A 20,568-nucleotide genomic window follows, 5' to 3' on the forward strand; every position below is an offset into this window, starting at 1 on the left:
TCCCGGGTCCTTCATCACTCATCTTGTGGTCTGGGTGTGAAGACTGGGCAGACCCTGAGTGACTCCCTCAGCATTGTCCTCCCCTCCAGCCTTGTGGTCTGCTGGAAGGCACATGGGCCCAGACCCATCTGTCCCACGTGGGGGCCTGTAGGCAGCCTGGGCAGGCTGGGGGCCAGGCCTCTTCTCCCTGCTGCCTTCTCCCCAACAGTGGGTACCTCTGCTCTTTTCACCTGGTGAGCAAGGCTGCTGTTGGTCCTAGGGCTTCCCTTGCCTTGTTTCCCAACTAGTGTCCTGTCTCAGTCCCCAATCCTGGTAGTGCCACATTCAGGTACAGTCCTGGCGCCCTGTGCAGATCCCAATCCAGAAGGGTCTGCATTTCTCTAAAATGGAAACGTTTTTCTCAGAGGCTTGAGGGGGAAGAGTCAGGGAGATCATGTGTGTGAAGCACAGTGCCTCTCATAGTTAGTGCCTGTGAGTGGCGGTAGGTACTGAGATGCCGTGTGAACTTGAACTTGAGGCAAGTGAAGGTGTCCAAAGTTTGGCTTTTCCTCCTGACAGTGTACATATGATTATATGAAATAATGGGGTAGAGAAAAATAAAGCACTTTTATTGTTTCTTTCATTTCAATTTAGAGTTTACCTATAGCACTTTGGTGTACCTTCAACTAAATATGTTTAAATTGAGGATAATTAGTATTACAATATCCACTTTGAACATTAAGGTGGAGAAATATAAAATTGCCATTTATTTCCCTCTCACATTGAAGTAGTGTGTTAAGTCAGTGCCCTGACAAGGTCTGCGTGGTCCACACAATTAATTAGACACTATTCCACCTTTACCCAAAGTATGGTGTGGAAGACAGACTCCGTGTGTTGACCTGTGTGACAGCAGGGGCCAGGTTCCATGGGATCCTGGGGAATGAAACAGAGGAGACGTTTGAACTGGATCTGGAAGAATGGGCAGATGGTAGTGGAGAGTTGATGGAAGGACATTCTAGAATAAAGGCTACTCTGCCAGCCTGCGGTTGTCAAATGTGAGCTGTAACCCAAATAAGTTTCCTGAAATGAGGATTCAAAGGTATTTATTTTGTGTTTTTCCTCTTCTCCCATTGGCAAGGATAATATAAAGTTTATAGTAGAAAATAACTTTCCATCTGTTTATTAGACTAAATTGTCATATTCAAGGACTAGCTGGGCAGTAAATCACATCAGACTTAAACTGAGTCTTGGTAACACTTGGAAGGAGTTGTAATGTTTTTATATTGATGAAGAATTTGCATTATGTAGAAATTAATTCCATAACTCTAACTAATGGACACTTGAGTTTTAATCAGTTGGAATTCATTCTCCATTCTGATGGCATCATTCCATTTTAATTTCTCTTTGTAGATTTTGATGGCTATAGTTTCTGGTTATAAACCAGAAATGGGTTATAAACCCATTTTAGTTGGGTTTACGTTGAAATGAAAATGGGTTATAAACCCATTTTCAGTTGGGTTTATGTTTGCATTGGCATGGTGTGATGGCTTTGTTGCATTATTCATTGCACAATATGTACACTGTGTGGCCCCGAGAGAGATGCCTGGTGATCTTTGAGTTAGTTGTATGTACCTCGTTTCCCTTGCCCCCCCTGGGCTTCCTTCAGTCCGTGGGTCCTTAACAGGGGATCTGGGATGGAAGATGGGGTGGTCCATGAACTAGGAAAGAAAATTACATCTTTATTTTTATTAACTTCTAACTAAAATTTAACATTTCCTTCGATTGTGAATGCAGTCATCAAATCCAGTAGCATTGGATTTGATGCTCTGTCTCTCCCACTTTCTCTCTCTCTCTCAAATAAATAAAATCTCTAAAAAACGTTTCTTTGTTTATTTGAGAAAGAGAGTACACGTGGTGTGCACGTGCAAGTGGGTGGAGGGGTGGAGGGAGAGAATCCTCAAGCAGACTCCCTGCGGAGTGTGGAGCCTGATGTGGGGCTCTATGTTATGACTCTGAGATAATGACCTGCGCCAAAACCAAGAATCAGATACTTAACTGATTGAGCCCCCCCAGGGGCCCCTACAGGAGCTACACATTTCTAAAAAATACTGTGTTTGCTCATCATTACTTTGAACTACGGCATTCATTTGACTTGCCTCTAGATTTTGTCAAATCTGGTAATAAAACACGCCTACTATGTCATAATTATTCAGATAATTCCCTTTTAGTATAATTAAGTTCTTTTGTATTCCTTTGTGTTCTATATATTTAAAAACTTCACTCTGAGAAGAGTCCGTAGGTTTCACTGTGCTGTCACTCTGCCTGTCTGGGACACAAGTTTCGGAACCTTTGCCATTTGCTTGGGGAGGATTGGTAGGAATGTGGGATATGTAATGAAAAGCTGAGATGCTGGCTCTCACCCAAGACACCCGCTATTCCCATAGTCTTGCCTGCTGTTCCAGCCCACAGCGGCACCCAGCTCAGCACATCCTCACTCGCTCTGTTGGTCCTTGTAATACACATGTGCAGCAAGGAAGGAAGGGTTAGATTTTGTTCTCTTAGTCCTTACATAAAATGCACTAAATGATTCCCATCCTAAAAATGGTGAAAATAAAAATAGCTTGGGCGTTTAAAGGGGTCAACCTTCAGCTGTCTAGAAAAATCTTATAATCCAAAAGGATTTAGTCCCTCTATTTCTGGTTTACTATTTTTACAGCATTTGTTCTTCTGCAAATACATGTGTTTTTTTGTTTTTATCTTTGTTTTTTAAGATTTTACTTTTTTATTTGACAGAGACAGCGAGAGAGGAAGCACAGCTCGGCTTCCTGCTGAGCAGAGAGCCTGATGCAGGCTTCGATCCCAGGACCCTGGGATCATGACCTGAGCCGAAGGCAGAGGCTAATGACTGAGCCACCCAGGTGCCCCCAAATACTTGTTGTTTACATAAGCTCATACGTTGCATTGGAGATGTTACAGATTAATCATGGCTCTCTTCTAAGTTCTCCTTGAGATATTTGTCATCACTCAAAAACCTTGAAGTCACTGATTTTTTTTTCAAGATTTTATTTATTTGAGAGCGAATGTGCACATGCATGGGTTGGGGAAGTACCAGGAGAGGGAGAGGTAGAGAGACTCTCAAGCAGACTCCTTGCTGAGACCTGAGATCACAAGACCCTGAGATCATGACCTCAGCCAAAACCAAGAGTCAGATGCCCAACCAACTGAGCCACCCAGGTGCCCCACTATATTTTTATTTTGAGTCACACATAGAGCAAATTTATTGAGTACTTGTGGTGTGCCAGGCACGGTTGTAGGCCCTTGGGGCTATATCAGTGAACACATAGACAGTAATTCTCTCTCAGAGCAGACTTCGGGCGTTCAGGTATTTTATGCTCTGAGGTTTGTAGAGCTGTTCCTCAGGCTAGAAAACCTGCTTGCCACCTAATGACCTGTGTATTTCTTAGGTCGTCGTTTCCACACTGTTTCTGTGGGTCATTGTGCTACTTCAGGGCTGGCTGGAAGAGGGGAAGGCAATGCTCTGCCCTTTCAGCTCCATTTTGATCAGAGCATTCCTGCTGTTACATGTTTGGGATTGCTAGAAGGCTGGGGGTGGGTTGAGGTAGGGGAGAGCTCTGTTGCCTGCTGGATGTTTGGGAAGATGGTCAGATTCTTGATCTGACTGGCATTATCAGTTGCTGGCTGGTAAAGACTATATTTTTGTCTGTTCTGTACTGTAGAGGAGCTGGAATAATAGCTAGCCCATTGCCTTTAGGTATTGTAACTTCAGTTAAACAAATTTTTTAATGGCTTAATACAACCATTTATTATATATGTGGTCTTGTGGGTAAGGAATTTGGGAAGGGCTCCACTGGGCAGTTTGTCTGCCTGGCTTCCTGTGGGGCAGCAAGGTCTAGATGATTCCTTTCCAACGTGGTGTGTTTGCTCAGGTGTCTGGTGGTTCAGTGGTCCTGGGCTTCTCTTGCTGTGCACCTGGGGCCTGAGACCCCAGGGCTGCTTCACGTGCCTTGGGCTCCTCAGGTACTGTCACTTTCATAGGGAGTCGATCTTTTCTTACTCTGTAAGTTGATCTTTTCTTACTTTGTAACACGGAGGGAACAGCTAGCAGTTATTGGGAGTGAATATGTGCAAGGCTTGATACGAACAGCTTTCACGTTTTTTCCTCCAAGCCTCCAAGGTCGCTGGTAATATCCCATTTTGATAGAAGAGGAGACTGAGGTTCTAGGAAGTGGGTGACCTGCCCAGGCTTGCATGTGAAACTGCAGAAGCTGGAGCCTGTGTCTGCATTTCCAGCTACAGAACCACCCTAAGGATGTGTCTGTGTAGGAGGTTCCTGGCTGCGAAGGTGTAGGAGTTGGGGCTGACTTTCTCCTCCGAGATGTGACCTGCAGGACTGAGAGCTTATCTCTGTCTTCCTAGAGGTTATTCTGTTTCCATGTCTGCTCCTAGAAGCCCATTCCCCGGATTGGAAAGCTTCTCTCCCATCCAGGAGGCAACACTGGTTCATTCTCCCATTCCCTCCCATAACATGCACACAAACACCATATTACTCGAAAACAACAATTAGGGGTCCAGGCAGTTTTTTGTTTTGTTTTAAGATTTCATTTATTTTAGAGAGAGAGAGAGAGAGAGCGAGAGAGCGAGAGCGCACACATGAGAGGGGCAGAAGGAGGAGAGAAAGAATCTCAAGTAGACTCTATGTTGAGAGCGGGGCTCAATCCCAGGATCCTGAGATGACATCCTGAACCGAAACCAGGTCGAATGCTTAATTGACTGAACCATTCGGGTGCCCTGGGGTGCAGGCAGTTTATGCAAAGAATGGTATACTCATCGCCTGGCTGCTGAGACGGTGTGCTGGGCAGAGTTCATGACAGCTGCGCTAGGTTTTTTGGAAGTGGATCCCGAGTAGGTTTTTTTTATTATTATTATTATTATTATTATTATTATTTGCATTCCTGGGTGTACCGTGTTTCAGTGACTGGAACTGATGCTGTGGTTATCAGGACAAAGATGGCTCTCTAGGGGGCAATAGGCCACTGCAGTGTGCTTGTGATGATAAAAGGTAGCTGTAGAGTGCTGATCACCGACACACGCTTTTTTTTTTTTTTTGGTAGAGGAAATTAGCATTTAGCATAGGCAAAGAACCACATGCCAGGAAAACCGAACTGTTAACTGTGGCTTTTTTTGGGCTTAGGATAATATGAACAACTTTATAGGTTTCTGTATTTTTCTGTTACATTAATGGGTATTAAACTTCCTAGAAATAAAGAGGACTGAAGAAGGCATCCTGCTGCTGTGTTTATTAAGAACACTGTCTTAAGTGGTTTTGCATGGTCCTTGAGCTTGGCCCTTTCCCAGCAAGGTGAGAGGCGGAGGCAAGGGGTCCCTCCTCTCTGTCTCTTCTCCATAGGAACCCGCCTGCAACATCTTGACGTCTCTGCTCAACCCGGAGATGTCCGCCTGGTTGCCCCAGAGGCACTGTGGCTGGCGCTGACTGGGAGCCAGGACCCCTGGGGATTGGGGGCAGGGGTGCAGAGTACACAAATGGAAGAGGAGGGCATCACAGAGGGGAAAAGCATAGCTTTATTTTCCTGTTAAAACAAGGGGGTGGGGAGGGGAAAAATTGGAGAGCAAAGCCTACATTTTCCAGTATTTGGCTTCAGTTCTGATAAACTGGTTCCATTCAATGTGTTTTAAGTACACGAAGTCCGATCGGAAGGTGCTGTCTGGGGCAGCTGACAGGGAGCCTCAGGGGTTGCACATTGTGTAGAGAAGCTTCTGATTTGGTTAGGAAGACTGGGCCTTGTGGTTTAGGGACAGGCATGTTTATGTGCTGCACGTGCGATGCTGTTCCCAGCCCAACGCTAAGCTGCTGAGGTTTTGAGTGTGAGTGCAGCCACCTGGGGGCTGGCTCCTTGCTGTGGCTCTGAACCCTGCCCTTGGCCAAGGGATGCTCTCCTTGATCTGTTTGGTTTCTTAGGGGGCAGTAAGCCTTGTACCTAAGTCCTACCCTTGAAGATGTGGTGGAAACTAGGAAATTCCTTTGCTGTCTTTTCCCTTGGGGTGGATTCTGCTCACAGGTCAGCAAAGGAGGACTGTGGAGCCCTGTGGCAAGGGCAGGACCATATGCTACCCCCTCGGCCCCAGTCACGGAGGACTGGCCCCACTCCAGCTGTACGAGTGGACCCTGGTGCAACGGGAAAAAAGTTAACTTTTGAGAGGAGCAGGAGCATCTTTGAGCGGCTCCTTTAGACCTGTGTGTAAGGCAGTGTGTGGATACTTTGTAGATTACCCACGTTTTGGGGGTCCTGTTTCTTAGTTCTTTTGTATATTCTATGTGATTATAGCCCTGGCATGGAAATAATGCTTAAGTCACTCAAACTTGAAATTTACTTTAACTCTTTCTGAACATTTTTTTGAGATGATCTAAAATTTTATATATTCCCCTTTTTAATAGGGAAAAAACAGAGTCATTTGGACTCCCTAAGGGTCTTTGGTGGCTGGTTTTAATTTTTTGCCAAAGATTTTATTTATTTATTTGACAGAGAGAGAGAGATCACAAGTAGGCAGAGAGGCAGGCAGAGAGAGAGAGAGGAGGAAACAGGCTCCCCGCTGAGCAGAGAGCCTGATGTGGGCCTTGATCCCAGGACCCTGAGATCATGACCTGAGCCAAAGGCAGAGGCTTAACCCACTGAGCCACCCAGGCAGAGTTTGGTAAATATTTAAATCTTTCTATTTGTTCTTTAAAAAAATTTTTTTTTTAAATTTTAAAAAGATTTTATTTATTTATTTGACAGAGATCACAAGTAGGCAGAGAGACAGGCAGAGAGAGAGGGGGAAGCAGGCTCCCCACTGAGCAAAGAGCGAGATGTGGGAGTTTGATTCCAGGAGGCTGAGATCATGAGCTGAGCTGAAGGCAGAGGCTTAACCCACTGAGGCACCCAGGCTCCCCATTCCTATTTGCTCTTGATAGTTTATTTGAAATGCACTCCATACTGAGATTTTGTGTTTCTCTATCTTTTTACCCTTCTTAGGACTTACACTCCTTTGTTGGGTCATTTGTCTACTTCTTGATCCCCTCTGTCTAGATTGTAGGTTACCCGAAGAACGGGATCTATGTGTGGCTCATCCTTGTATTCAAGAAGAGTTTGGCATAGAATTTGGCATAAAGTGTTTTATATAGTGAGAGTATGAACAGGACTCTTAGTTGCAAGTGACACACACCCAGTGTAAAATGGCACAATCAAAAATTTATTGGCACAAGAATCCCAGTTAACTTCAGGCATGGCTGGATCCAGGTCCTCAAACCTCAGAACCATCATTCTCACCCCCTTTCTTCCATTTTTTAACCTCCTGTCTTGGTTTCACCTCCTCTGGAACTATTTAGCATGGCTTTATTTGTGATAGCACCAGAAATTCCAGGCTTTTGTCCTCGGAATTCTCAGTCCAAAAGCAGGATTTCTCAACCTGGGCAATACTACATTTTGTAAGATAATTGAGGAAAGCTCTCCCATGCATTGTAGGATGTGCAGCAGCATCTTTGGCCTCTACCAATGAGGTGCTAGTTGCAACTCTTACCCTCTAGATGTGACAAACCAGAATATCTCCAGATATTGCCAGATGTCTCCTGGGGGAATGGTGGTGGGCAGAGTTGCCCCAGGTTGGAGAACCACTGGTCTAAAACCACAACAAGTTTCTTTTTTCTACCAATTCCTTAAAACGCATAGGTTCTGGTGTGGATTGGGTTATGTGACCACCCCTTTACTAATTCTTCAGTGGGATGGGGTAATAGAATATGCTGGTTTGTTTGGTTTGGGGTTGCCATCTGGGGCGAGGCCTATCTGTGCCATTGAACCATCAGAATGAGAGTGGGGTTAGTTGGTACTAATTATTAGGGGAGAGGGCACTGGATTCCAGGTAAGACCACAACAAGAAACTCCTGAACCAAAGCCAAAAAAAACACATGGACCCTCACAGGGCCTGGGAAGTCCTTCTGAATTGAGAATGAAGTCTTGGTGTGATGGAAAGAGGATGTGTCTTGGCATCAGGTCTGCTGCTGTCCTGACTCTTCAGCTAATTAGCTGGTAACTTTGGGCTAGTGTTTTACCCTTTTCTCAATCAGATTCTATCATGCTTGTGAAAATATTATTTTTTCATAAAATTTTCATTGATGTTCTACAAACAGAATTATATGTAAATCATGTATCCAGTGACTTCAAAGTTTGAATAACCTTGTATAGCCAGTGCCCAGATGAAGAAACAGGACAGTCCGGAAGCCCCACAGGCCCACTCCCATAGCCCTCCTGTCTTCTGTCGTCATAGTTTATCTTTTTTTTTTTTTTTTTTTGAGGATTTTATTTATTTATTTGACAGAGCGAGGTCACAAGTAGACAGAGAGGCAGGCAGAGAGAGAGGAAGGGAAGCAGGCTCCCCGCTGAGCAGAGAGCCCGATGCGGGGCTCGATCCCAGGACCCTGAGATCATGACCTGAGCCGAAAGCAGAGGCTCAACCCACTGAGCCACCCAGGTGCCCCCATCATAGTTTAGTCTTGCCAGTTTTTGAAATTTGCCAAAAGTGGGATTCTACTGCGTGATTCTGTTCTACGCGTTGTTTCCGCTCGGCATGACGCTTACTTACCCGTGTCGTTGCACTTGGCATAGCTTGCTTATTCTCCTTCTCCATGTTTTTGATTGGGCACGGGCTCCCGCCCGAGGGGTTTAACCACTCAGCTGCTCTGGGATTCCCAAGGACTTTGATTTTGAGGCACAATTGAGAACGGGTGGAAAGACTTGTGTCTGTTGCCGATAGATGGTCCAGACCTCCTGTAAGTGTTTTATCGAAGGGTATTGATTGGACATGAAAAGACAACACAAGGGCACTTATGAGCTTGAAAACCAGTTTTAATCAGTTCAATGTATTCGACTCTGGGTGATTTTAGGTAGAAGCACAACTGTATTGGTGCCCAGTAGACGAGCTGATTTTGCTGTTTTAGTAACCAGTATACACTATATGACCAAATACTCCTTTATTAATAATCTCTCAGGGGCAAAATTTCAAAAGGGCATCATTTATAATAACCGATTGTGGTGTGTGTCCTGGAGAAGGAACCAGTGCTTTGTTTAATGTTTCTTCCTAGTACATTTACACGTTTATAGTTCCCTCTGCCTTGTAGGAAAGGCACCCAGTGTCCCTTCGCAAACATTACATACCATACCATAACACAAACGGGGGATTGCCAGGATCAGCTGCTAGTTCATTGTATTTGTGAGTGTTTCTTAATCTTTGAGAGATTATTTTGAGGTAGACTTTGATTAGAATTATACAGTAGCATTTCTTGTAGGGCATTTGCACCTGTGCGTATAATGAGCTGAGACTTCAGAGATGTGATGAATTTATTTGGAAACCAAATTTACCTTATATGGTATGAACAGCTTGTCAGATACCTGTGTGGTGATTTTGTCTTTTTTGTCTTGGTTAGTTTCTTCATCTCTGAGACCAGCATAGGGTGGATTTGGGCATTTGGGGTATTTCAGGGCTGCTAAAGCACACAGCTTATCTAGGACCTTAATAATCAAATAGGGTTTGGGTACAGTGGTGTGGAGGACAGGGCAAGGATAGAGCTTTCCTTACCTTGGGACATGAGAAAGGACAGGTGATAGGAATATCAGAGATGCTGCCCATCAGAACTGCCTAGTGCTTCTGAACACTGTGGAAGCCAGGGCCCCACCCCCAAACAGGCTGCTACTTCCAAGCTGGGGGTGTGGGGGGCCAGTTTTTCTGCAGCCCCACTTGAGGTGAGAACCAGTGCATTCCCTGGAGAGGACTGGACGTGGAGGACCTAGGTTTTCAGGTCGAGCATTCAGTGATTTATTCCATGATCTCTGTCAGTATCTGTGCTAACTGATCAAAATGTTTTGACTTTTTACCTTTGTTTTAGGAAAGTTACAGAACAATTTCACGGTCTTCCAGCAGCTGCCTTCTCTCACTCTTCCTTGCTCACCTTCTCCCAACGGCTCTGTTAGCGCCCGCAGCTGTTCAGTCACTCAGGTTGGATTTTTGTCTCTTTGTTTCAGACCTTCGTAGGAATGTGTTGGTCGAGTCAAAAGGTTGTAGTGAACCTTTCAAATGGTTATTTTGGAGTAGGACACTGGGTTTTGTGTTTGCAGAGACTCGTTCCAGGGGGTTTGAAAGCTAAGAGTCTGTCCCATTGGCCATTTCAGAACTAGGGAAGCCGAACACTACTTGAGCAAGACCCAAAGGATAGAAGGATCCTGGTGAATGAGGGGGTGGCCTGGGTTAGGGGCCCGCGGTCATTAGCATTTCTTAGGTGCCAGATGCTGCCTTAGTCAGCTAATGAGCATGGCTCCTCTCTTTTTAGGAAGACCTAGGCCATGAGTCTGACCATTGGGCTAATTGAAAGCGTAAAGTCGAGGCATTAGCTCACCCTAGGACCTGCAGGCAGAGAAGAGAGGCCTGTGGTCAGGACCAGCCTTCTCTAGCATACAGTTGGTCACTTTGCTCCCGTGTTCTAGCATCGGCCTCGTTATCCTGGAAATCACATATTTACATATGTAGAGTGTCTCATTTTCTAGATTATGAGCCTCTCAGGTAAGAAGAATCCTGTCTTCCTCATCAGGTGAAGTGTGTTCGCCTCTCTGTTGAATCCAGTTTCACTCGGCAGCGCTCTTGGACAACATGTGTGTTGTGTCTGGATGGTGTTTTAGTCTCGTTAAATAATTTCAGTCATGAGCACTTGTAAGAAGATGTTGCCTTAAGAGTTTTGTATAAAATTTAAGACATGTAATGTAGAGGCAATACTTGATTTAATTTCGTTTTTCTTTCCTTATGTTTACTTTGTTTCTGACCAACAGGTGCAAAAACCATTTCTCACCAACAAAAATGAAACACAAAATGAACACCAACAAAAATGAAACTCTTCCTTCTGGAAAATAATTATGCAGAATAATTTTCTCTTAGAAGTTCTTGTTTTAACTTTTTGCCATGAGGAACATTTCATCCAAGGGGCAGAATTACAGTGTGGTCTGCCATTTTTTTTTCAGTTTGAGCATGTTTTCCTGTTAAATAACAGGAAAAAAAATGCTAGAATTTTAAATACAAACCCGGGCTTCTTCAGATTCATTTAAAATTTCTTTGTTACCAGTTAGCAGCAAAACAAAAGTATAAATGTAAAGTAAAAATTATTTTTCATTCTAAATACCGTTTTAGAAGCTTTTTCCTCTGTCAGTCCTTGTGAGTAAAATTATACTTGTAGTGTATTCCTAATCCTTTAGAATCCCTAAATCCTTACCCCCCAAAAAGTTGACCCAAATGTTTAAATAAGGACTTTATTTACAGAAATGAATGTTTCTAGTTCTCTTACACGAAGTATCATTTTTCTGATGACTTATTAAAACAAAAGTTACTTAAGTCTCCTGCAGAAACAACATGCATATATACCGTGCTTTTTCAGTGTGTGAATTTGAAAGAAAGTTGTTTTGTGCAACTTTCTGTGAAACAGTGCAGATTTGCTTTAAAAAAGAGCTTTAGTATAAACTCAGGTTGAGAAAAGAACAGTTTAATACATTTTATGTCAAAACAGGGCCTTTTAAAAAAATTGGTGATTCATTTTAATTAACATTTTTTTGTTGTGATTCCCAATGTAAAAGGAGATAAAATCTCAAACCCTTACTGAATTTATGCCAGTGTAATGCTTTTCAGGTTCTTGTTTTTGCTGTAGTTAGCTTTGATTTACTCTGTCTGCTTATCTATGATCAGAAATGACGTAGATATTATTGCTGTGACTACACTAAAAAAAAGATTTTTGTTGAAAGTACCCAGATCGTATCAGTGGAAATAAACTCCTTGGCCTCAGTGTATTTGCCCTAATAGGGTCAGTGTATTTGCAGTAAATATTCTAACTTGGAAGTTTCTGTTCTCAGAAACTGCAGTTTTACCTTGAGACACTTTTCGGTTAAGTTTGATTATTTTCAGGGTTAGTGTTGGCATCACCCCTTTCTTTATTTTTACATATCTCTATGAGCTGCCAACTCCAGCAGCTGCTGGTTCTCAGTGGCCTGTCTCCCTTGGCTGGCATTCTGACCTCATTCTTGACCGCTCCCCTTCCTCCTCCCACTCCTCCTCGTCCTGTCCTCCACCTTCCAGATTCCCCAGCTTCTTTATGTCTGAAACATTGGCGTGGCCCCTGCTCCCATCCTGGCCTCTGCCTTTCCTTTGCCTTTTCTGTTCCCAAGTGGCTTCCACCTCTTGTACGGGAGCTGCTGACATTGAGGTCTGCATCTCCTGTCTTGGACTCCAGGCCCAGCCGCCCGCTGGATGCCTTACTTTCAAGTCCTCCTGGTCTTACTCAACAGGTACAAAAGCCAAACTCCTCGTGTCATCTCCACAAACCTGCTTCTGTGTTCCATGACTCTGCGAGTCATGCGCTGGCCTCCATGCCCTCGACGCCCCCATCCAGATAGCCACCGAATCTTGTGCATTCTCTCTTCTGGAAGCTTTTATTTAGCCTTCCCTTGACTTTCGTCTTTGTCCAGGCTCCCCCAGGCCCCATCTCAGTTCTGTACATGTTCTAAGCCTCCCTTGGGGCCCCACTACCCATCCGTGTAGGGCTGCCTTGTTTCCATCTCCTGCTCCTGGATTCCTACCTCCTGGCATCTAGTGCTACTTAGAGAAATGCTTGGCAATAAAAGGAAGTAAATGACTCCGTCCCCTCTTGTGACAGGTAACCCTGTAGGTGAGTCCAGGACAGAGCTAAAAGAATGGAGAAGTCAGGTTTCATCACAAGTGGGTATCATGCCTTCATTTCTCGAGAAACCATGCCCCAGGGCTCTTCTGGGAAAGGGAATGTAGTTCTCAATACGGTTACAAACTCACACACAGGTGGAGTCCATTTTTTACTGAAAAAGTTTACTGTTTTCCTTATGGTAATTTTAAAACATTAGATTTTTCATTGTTGACAGTTTATTGCTGAAATTATGTTTGGTGATTTGCTGTCAAATATTCTGAGATGGTTACGTTTTTGTCAGGATCCTAGTGATTTCTTTTTAACCCCTGTTGTCTCCTTTGCACCCATGTTACGATTCCCCAGAGCAAGGAGAGGGGCAGGGACCACTGTCAGGGTTTTGACAAACGCTGGTCTCCTAAAGGTTGTGATTAGTGTGTAGGAAAGACGGGCCATTGGAAAAACTTCCACAGCCTCAGCCCTGACCAAGGTTGTAGTGTGCCCTTTAGCCTTTTGTGACCTTGGGAAGTGGGGAAATAATCAGATTCTCTACTGTGTGTCTTACTTCTGTGTCATTTGCTACTGAGTCACCCTAATTTCACAGGACTTCACACATTTTCTCTCTGCTTTGGTTATATAACAAAAGACACCATTACCTCAGATGCAGTGGAAGATTTCAGCATATAGAAATGATACTTTTAACAAACCTCAGGAGCCTGTGTAAGACTTTCCTGTTCAGAGAGTAAGTTTAATAATAGGGAAGATTCATATGACTCCTGATAAAATAATTACATAGACTTGCTAAGTAAAATGGTGAGGCTCTTTACTTGCATGAATTGGTTATTTTTCTTTGAAAATTCTTTACTTCACATTACTTCACAAAAATAACTTTTACCTGAAAAATGGGATTTTTTTAAAAATATTTTTTTGTTTTTAAGAAACAGAGGCAGTTCTTGCCAAAGTCTTATAGTGCCTTGTTGGCAAAGGTGTGAATGGAACCTAGGCTTCCTCTGTCCCTCTTCTCTCCATCCTGTCTTCTGGTATATTAGCCATTTTCAGGCTGCCATGGGATGTGTAGTTTGGTAGTAAGAGAGTATGCTATAGCAAAAGCAAATAGTGCAAATAATGCTGGACAGATGTTGAAATTTGGGCCTATTTAGTATTGTTTAGCTCATAAGCTTCAGTAATCTGTTTTTAAAATACAGACTTTACCTAAATGTATTTTATCTCTTTGATAAAATACCTTGGAAGGATATATTATAGTCTTTATGGCAGAGATACTGTCTATAAAACATACTTGATATAAAATCACAAAGAGAGAAATATTTTGAGTCATTGGGTCTTAAAAAATAAAAGCATACATTTTAAATCTACAACCATGTCCCTTTACTGTATATGTAGATTTTTTTTAAAAGACTTTATTTATTTATTTGACAGAGAGAGAGAGAGATCACAGATAGGCAGAGAGGCAGGCAGAGAGAGAGAGGGGGAAGCAGGCTCCCTGCTGAGCAGAAAGTGGGAAGCGGGGCTCGATCCCACCCTGAGATCATGACATGAGCCAAAGGCAGAGGAGTTAACCCACTGAGCCACCCAGGCACCCCTATATGTGGATCTTTGACCTGAATTGTTAACCCGTGTTTTGTTGTTGTTCTTTCCTCTATAATGTTGTTAAAGACTTCAAGCTTCTGGGCCTTAAATTGAATTTTCTTACATAGAAAAAAAGGGAAAAGAATTGCTTTGGGTATTAGGTCATAACGACAATCAGGTCCTTCCTTATGAAGATGGAATTCGTGGCCATCTTGTTTCAGTGTCATGGCTGTACCTCTTCTAGGGGATCACACAGATGGTAACCGCGTTCACAGATTCATCTTCTTGTCTGCTGCTGCCTTGAAGGCTCCTGTCAGAAGCTGGTGATGAGAGGGTGTGGCAGGAGGGACGATGATAGCACATGGGACCCTTTTGTTCACCCTCTTGATCATGGCTCTGCATGGACCCCAAAGGCTTTGGAGTCTGTGTGGGAAGAAGCCCCAGTGTGTTGCCATGGTAATGATGCATCTTGGTTGCTCCCTCGAAGCTCCATAGTACCAGTTAACTATTAGGAGATAGAGAACTGAGTGATAAAGTGCCAGTGGTCCTTGAAGAAAAAACAAGGATGTGATTCGGAGAAGTGTTTTATAGATTTCAGTCTTCACTTGTCGTCCTCATCCGGCCCATTTGCCGTCGAAGACTCTCCAAGACACCCTGCCATGAAATCTAGAAAACGTGCCTAAGGTTTCCGTGAGCCACACTGGAGACAGTCCTCTTAGGGAGGGGATAGCGGCTGCGGGCAGGGCTGTGGCTTTGCGGTGGGACTAGCCCGGGCTTGCCTCCGAGGCTGGCCGCGGGGCTGCGTGTCCGTGGGCTCGCCCTGAGCCCTGAGGAGTGCTGTGGGCATGTGACTCCTCTGGCATCGTCCCTGGCACGTCAGGGTGCGTGATGAATACGGTTGCTCCTCTCCGGCCGTGAAAGCGGTGCGTTCCCCTCGCGTGGGAAGGCGTCCGTGGTCCCGGCTTCCCCGCGGACTCCTGCTTCGGCCGGGCGCACGCGGGGGGCGGGGGGGAGGAGCAGGGCGGAGGCTGCTCGCCCTCCGTGCCGCGGGGTCCCGTGTCGGGGTGCCGCGGGGTCCCGTGTCGGGGTGCCGTGCGGCCCGTGTGGGGGTGCCGTGCGGGCCCATGTGGGGGTGCCGTGCCCTGCGGCCTCCGGTAACGCGCTCCCTTTCCCGGCAGGTGCCCGAGATCATCAGCTCCATCCGCCAGGCCGGGAAGATCGCCCGCCAGGAGGAGCTGCGCTGCCCATCCGAGTTCGACGACACGTTTGCCAAGAAGTTCGAGGTGCTCTTCTGCGGCCGCGTGACCGTGGCCCACAAGAAGGCGCCGCCGGCGCTCATCGACGAGTGCATCGAGAAGTTCAAGCACGTCAGCGGCCGCCGCAGAGCCGAGTTCGACGTGGGCTCCCCGCGCTCGGAGAGCCCGCGTCCCGCCGCAGGCCCTTCCCTCCCGGAGAGGGTCCCGCCGGGGCCGCCCGCGGGCGACGGGGAGCCGGGCCGCGGGCCGATGCGCAAGTCCTTCTCCCAGCCCGGGCTGCGCTCGCTGGCCTTCCGCAAGGAGTTCCAGGATGGCAGCCTTCGCAGCAGGAGTTTCTTCAGCTCCTTCGAGGAGAACGACATCGAGAACCACCTCATTAGCGGGCACAATGTTGTGCAGCCGACCGACATGGAGGAAAATCGAACTATGCTCTTCACGGTAAAGCCCCCGGCGCCCGGGCTCCCCCCGGGGCGGGTCCGCGTTCCGCCTGCTCTCCTGAGCGCCAATTCCTAGCGGACTGCTTTCGGATTTGTATGTGTGAAAGTGTGTTTTATAGTGAATAATCCTTTTCTCGGGGGAAATCCTTACTTTAGTCCTAGGCCTTCACCCTCATCGTGGGAAACCTAGAGAGAACCCATCTTCGGTGCTCGTTTTTGTCTCTACCCACCCCACCCTCCCTGCTCAGTGGAGAGAGCGCTTTTCAGTGGAAGCAACAGGGCACTCGAAAATGTGTATTAATTTCAAGGAGTGTATCGCAACAAAATCTTTAGGGTTTTGGAAAATACTTCCTCTTTACGGTTTCTATTAATTTATAAAACATTTATCCTTGGTTAATCAGGATAATTGGATTTGGGGATAAGATGGTATTTAAAATTTATACCCGAACTGAAAGAATAGTTTAGCCAACTGTTTACTCTCTTTTTTCCTGGGAGCGGTTTGGTACACTGAGCGCCAAGTGCCAGAGAAGGAATGGATACGGAAGCTGTCCTTGGCACTTTGGGTTCCTGGGTTCTGGGTTGCTCTGGGCTCCTCTGGCTGGGCTTGCCCTCCTTGGGGGTCCCCTGGGTTTGAGCTGATGGGGCTTGGGGCCTTCCCAGCAGTGAGCTGGCCTCTGAGGATCTAGGGAACTGATTGTTCTTCAGCCCCCTTCTAGAATGCTGTGACCGGTATTCTAGAGAGAACAAAATTACCATGGGTGTGATGTTCTTGTGCCTAACTCAGAGTAGCGAGAGGGCCCACGCGTAAGGAAACTGCCGCTTTGGGGAAAGCCACGTTGGATTAAGCAGGTTTAAGATGAAGATGATGTGTCTGTGTGTAAATAGTGCTTTTTTCTTCCTCTTTTCATCGTGTCCTGAAAAGGGTGCTGTGTCAGCCCTCAGGCTTATGCTTTAGTCTGTGACGTATATTTAAAAAAAAACAACTCTTGGTGTCATTGTGAAAGCTGCTCAGTGTGTGACTGTTGTGTTCAGGGTCCCTTGCAACATGCTAGGAATAACAGCAGTGAACAGGACAGCCATCATTCCAGCAAGGGGTGTTGACAACTGAGTGTTCAAGTAATTGTCTCATTACAGTTGTGGTCTGGGGTTTCCAGGAAGGCTTCGTGGAGGAAGGAGCAGAGGTTCATTGTGACCAACTAGATATTCTTCTAGCTAGAGAATCCTGGGAGCAGTGGGTGAGAGGCCCTAGGGAGGGATGGGCTGAATGGAGTTTATTATGCTGACCCAAGGCTGTAATGCTAATGCGCTAACTTGAAGAAGTCAAGTAAGTAGTATTTAAATTCCTAACACACAGTTATGTACTCCACAAATGGTAGGTTGTTTTAACAATAATTTTAAAAGATTTTTCAGTAAAACAGTTAATAGTGTTTTGGAAGCTTCAAAAGGAGAGCTTTGGTTTTCTGGAAGCTTTACTTTTATAGAAAGCTCACTTCCTTATAAAGCAGAGATGTGGCATCTGTGGTTTTGTTGTTAACTTTTGGATATTTGGTTCTCTGATCTCAAAGAAGACTACTGTCTTATGTAGGTGAACGTACTAGCGGGTGTCCTGTGCTACATGAAAGCTGTGGGGTCAGCCGAAAGCTCTGGAGGTGATTCTCCACAGTTAAATAGTCAGAATCCTATAGGAGCTTTCCCCTTTTCTTCTTTATTTTCATAGGTTACAGAATGAGAATGTTTAATAAAACTGAATTTGACTTTCATGAAAAACTAGTTTCTTTTTTGTCTTTTAAGATTGGCCAATCTGAAGTTTACCTCATCAGTCCTGACACCAAAAAAATAGCACTGGAGAAAAATTTTAAGGAGATATCCTTTTGCTCTCAGGTAAATGGAGATGGGTTATTGGCTCATTTGCATTTGAATTTTTAATGAATTCTGTCATTCAGCAGAAGTGCTAAAAGGTCATAAGATGTATGCCTACCGGGTATACTTGATTTTCAATCTTGGCATTTCTCCTTTGAATTTTAAGACAAAATATACACATAATTTTGAAATTAAAAAGTTCGCTGTTAGCAGCAATAATGTACTGGAGAAAAATAGATGGACCTTTCTTTTTTCAGTTATTAGTGGTAATATTATACAGTCACAAATTCAAGGTGTATATGTGTGGGTTTGCATACACATCTTATATATATCTTCATACGTACACACAAATATTTTTAAATAGATCTCATTTCTACTTTATAAAAATTCTTAAGTTCTTTTTGGGTACGAGTCATTATTCTTCCTTAAGATAGTGACTCTCTATAAGGATGTTTTCCTCAGAATACAATGTCTACTTGAGTTCTTTCCTGATAATCTCTCAAAGTGTGTTTCATAGATTTTTGGGGGAATCAATTACAGTGAACTGTGTCAATTGTACTCAGGGTTTTCCTAGCAAATAGGAGATCGCTTAAAGTTATTGTTTGTCTATATTTTAAACTCTGTCTTCTTACTTGCTTGCTTTCTCATAATTAAGAAGATGTAATGACAGTAATGACAGTCTCATTCCTGATTTATAACATTCCTGATTTTAAAAATATGCCTTTTGAATCCTTTTCCCAAAATGTGAAAATAAAGAATGTTCCTTTTATAGTCGAATAGAGAACCATTTACAAAAGAAATTTTTCCAAGTCCGGCTTCCCAGAGAACATCCATCAGGTGCTTACCTTGCTTTGTAAGAACTTGGAATGAGATGCCAGGATATGTCAGTGGTTGCCCGTTTATTGGGAAAATGTTCAACCTGGAAGGGAGATGGCCCACAGAATTTAATCTCGATTTGCTACTATGTCTATTAAAATGTTAATGTTTAAACTTTGCTTTTTCATGTAACAGTTTTATTATTTCCTGAAGGGTTCAGCCTACAAGTATACATGATGGCCTGAATTTCAAGTTATTGGCACTCGTATCTCTGCACGCTGGTACTTCCTGGAGACGCTCATGTGTTAATATTTATGGGCTCTGTCTTACCTGCATCAAGGTGCCTCTTAGCTGATAACCTCCAAAAAATTTACATATTAGATCTGAAGAGCTCTTAGGAAACTATGGTGTACAGCCTTTGCCTTCATATCTTACATTTAGAAGCTTCTCTGCTCTTTGTGCATCTAATTCTTGACTCGTTCTTCATACCACTATACTTCAGTGCTTACCTCTTTGTTCTTGTAGGAGTAAAAATATGTTTTAAGTCTCCTTTTTTTTAACCTTTGTGTCTGTGAGTGTTTGCGTGTGTGTGTGCATGTGTGTGTATAGTTGTGTTTCTTCAATAATCTTTTGTCTACTTTTGATTTTCAAAGTAATTTTTTATTCTTAATACCTAGGAAATGTTCTCATTTTTCTGTGTCGACTTTTCTGCCCTTCCTTTTAGTACTAAAATAAACATTACAAACTCTGGTTTTCAGTTCTTATATTATGGGTAATCACAATAATATTTTAGTAGAACGATGTTAATCTTCATATTTGAGAGATGTCTTTAGATACTTAAAATATCTGAGAAAATTGTGTGGAGCCACAAAAGACCCAAAAAAGCCAAAGCAATCCAGAGAACAACAAAACTGGAGGTATCATAACCCCAGATTTCAATATATACTACAAAATTGTAGTGATCAAAACAGTATGGTACTGGCACAAAAGCAGACACACAGATCAGTGAAACAGAATAGAAAACCCAGAAATAAACGCATGATTGTGTGGTCAATTAGTCTATGCAAAGGAGGCAAGAGTATATAATGGGGAAAAGACTGTGTCTTCAACAGTGGCACTGGGAAAACTGGTCCGCTGAATGAAAAAGAATGACACTGGACCGCTTGCTTACACCATACACAGATATAAACTCAAAAATGGATGAAAAGACCTAAATGTGTAAAACATGAAGCCATAAAACTCATTGAAGAAAACACAGACAGTAACCTCTTCAACATTGGCTGTTGCAGAATTTTCCAGATATCTCCTCAGGCAAGAGAAACAAAAGCTAAAATAAACTACTGGGATTAAAACAAAATAAAAAGCTTCTGCACAGAGAGGGGAACCAACAACAAAATAAAAAAGTAGCTTACTGAATAAGAAAAGATATTTGCAGATGATATATCTCATGAGGGGTTGATGTTCAAAATATGTAAAGAACTTATACAATTCAACCCCAAAGCCCAAATAATCTAATTAAAAAATGGGCAGAGGACAAGAATAGACATTTTTCCAAAGAAGTCATACAGATGGCCAAGAGACATATGGAAAGATGCTCAACATCACTCATCATCAGGGCAATACAAATCACGATCACAGTGCGCTACCCCTGGCAAGGATGTGGGGAAAAGGAACCCTTGGTACACTGCTGGTGGGAATGCAGGCAGCCACCGTGGAGAGCAGCATGGAGGCTCCTCAAAACCTTAAAAATAGAACCACCATATGATCCAGTAATTCCGCTACTGGCTATTTACCCAGAGGTATCAAAGCACTAAATCGAAAAGTTGTGCATCCCTGTTTTTATTGCTGCGTAATTGACAATAGCTCAGATACAGAA

The 20,568-nt window shown here is 44.0% G+C and overlaps 1 protein-coding gene across 6 annotated transcripts in view; it reads left to right on the top strand.

Moving 5' to 3' along the window:
* The window catches only part of TBC1D1 (TBC1 domain family member 1), a 227,279-nt gene that overhangs the window by 92,494 nt on the left and 114,217 nt on the right, over positions 1 to 20,568 (top strand). For 5 of the 6 annotated variants that reach the window (XM_004763984.3, XM_004763982.2, XM_045076409.1 and 2 more), the window contains 2 exons: positions 15,502 to 16,017; positions 17,808 to 17,897. In XM_004763984.3, the coding sequence (XP_004764041.1) occupies positions 15,502 to 16,017; positions 17,808 to 17,897 (606 nt within the window). Of the gene's footprint in view, positions 1 to 15,501; positions 16,018 to 16,455; positions 16,890 to 17,807; positions 17,898 to 20,568 lie in introns of those variants that run through there. The other variant, XM_045076431.1, reaches the window with a different exon arrangement.

This window comes from Mustela putorius, unplaced genomic scaffold, assembly GCF_011764305.1.
Source record: "Mustela putorius furo isolate JIRA1106 unplaced genomic scaffold, ASM1176430v1.1 tig00000083_pilon_pilon_pilon, whole genome shotgun sequence".
Classification (NCBI taxonomy): domain Eukaryota; kingdom Metazoa; phylum Chordata; class Mammalia; order Carnivora; family Mustelidae; genus Mustela; species Mustela putorius.